The sequence below is a fragment of the Laccaria bicolor genome, genomic scaffold (genome assembly GCF_000143565.1).
Source record: "Laccaria bicolor S238N-H82 LACBIscaffold_16 genomic scaffold, whole genome shotgun sequence".
Taxonomy (NCBI): domain Eukaryota; kingdom Fungi; phylum Basidiomycota; class Agaricomycetes; order Agaricales; family Hydnangiaceae; genus Laccaria; species Laccaria bicolor.
This window is the reverse complement of record NW_001889887.1, coordinates 527,194-528,685: the sequence shown is the minus strand read 5'-3', so window position 1 is coordinate 528,685 and position 1,492 is coordinate 527,194. Positions and strand designations below refer to the sequence as shown.

The 1,492-nt window shown below is 45.3% G+C and overlaps 1 protein-coding gene across 1 annotated transcript; it reads right to left on the bottom strand.

Moving 5' to 3' along the window:
- Positions 1 to 346: 346 nt before the first annotated feature.
- LACBIDRAFT_299377 (uncharacterized protein) lies at positions 347 to 716 on the bottom strand (the record flags this gene model as incomplete). The annotated part of the gene is made up of 2 exons (XM_001882293.1): positions 347 to 580; positions 642 to 716. The coding sequence occupies 2 exons, from the start codon at positions 714 to 716 to the stop codon at positions 347 to 349; spliced, it is 309 nt and encodes a 102-aa protein (XP_001882328.1).
- Positions 717 to 1,492: the final 776 nt, after the last annotated feature.

Here is a 1,492-nt window from a genome sequence, read left to right as displayed (position 1 = left end):
TTCACCTCAAGAGAACTCTCATGTAAAGTCAAATGTTTTAAGCCAGAGTTGTGACTAGTTATCAGAATATTCCCTCCTAGTCCAGGTGGAAAATATTGCTCCAGTTCCTCAGGTGTCAGATTATCAGCATTATCAAAGACCATTGCATAGTTTTCTCTCAGAGAGCTAATCCACTGTAAAGCAGATTGAGGTGAACCATCCAGAGCAGAAGACTGAGCCTTAGGAAGGTTGCAGATTCCCTTCAGTCCCTGTGTGATTGTACCAATTGAAGATGCATCAATCCAGAAAACATGGGAAAAGCTGGGAACCCATGAAATGGGGACTAAGTAGTATGGTGGAGTACTTACTAGTCAGACATATCCTCAATGAACCTCAAACAAATCTGAGTCTTCCAAATACCCCCCATGCCATACAACAAAAAGAATTTTTGATGGCGGAGTTTATCATTGCTTTCGGCAGTAAAATGTTTCTTCAGTTTTGCAAGAACGTTGGTCCGTCCTATGAAATGAATACTTGAGTTTGGTTTTATGGGAATCATTGCATATATCGTTCTGTTGCCAGTGCTAGTGTAGTAATTGATCTGTGCAAAATACCAAGTGATTAGCTTGCAATAGTAAGAGGCATCAGAGAACTTCACTTACAGCATTGGCAACGTTTATGTTGCTGTCAGTTATAACAATGTTCTGAGCTCCCTGGAGGACATTTGGTTGGCTCATGTTGGAAGTATAGCAGATGGGGGCGAAGGAAAGAAGTGAGAATCATTTGCATTTTGCTGGGACATCCAAGCGCTCACACAGCACAGCCCAAAATTCTGTCACCTGGCACTCGGAACCTGGCTCAGAGAGACATAAACGTTCCTGTACATGCAAGACTCAGTGGGCCACCTACCATACTTAAAAGATGGACTGCGACGTCGAGCCGTATCATCTATCCAGATGTCAGTTTTCTCCGCATCTTCACAACTAGGATCCATTTTGCTAACTTCTCATTTCGTAGGATTTGCTTCGTCAATAATGTTCGTATGTATCTTTGGTTTGATTTTTTTCGTGTGTGATCACTCCTGACAGTGTATATGCGCACTTAGGCGCATTATTAATCCTCGGGAAAGCTGAGTGAGGTAGAGTCGATGGGGCAGACAATTGGAGAATAACGACGTCAAGGGGCAGCTGGAAGTTAAATGCAGGCCAGCGGGGAGTCGGGGACCAACTCAATCTCGCTTAACGTCTGCGGCTCTTCGCCTTCTTTGAAATTCAATGCCGTCGATGGACTAGGCAAGTAGACATCGGGAACTAGATCAATGCAGTGGCAGGAGTTCGAGCCACAAATGTGGTGGAGATTCATGCAATGGGCGTGGTGGAAGCTCACACCACCAGGTGGGAGAGGCGCAACAACGAAGCGAAGAGGGAGTTGGAATGGGTGGGTGTGGGAATTTGTAAGAACATCCATGAACGTTAACCTGGGCGAGTCGGGGGATGGCACAGGGCTGGTAGTT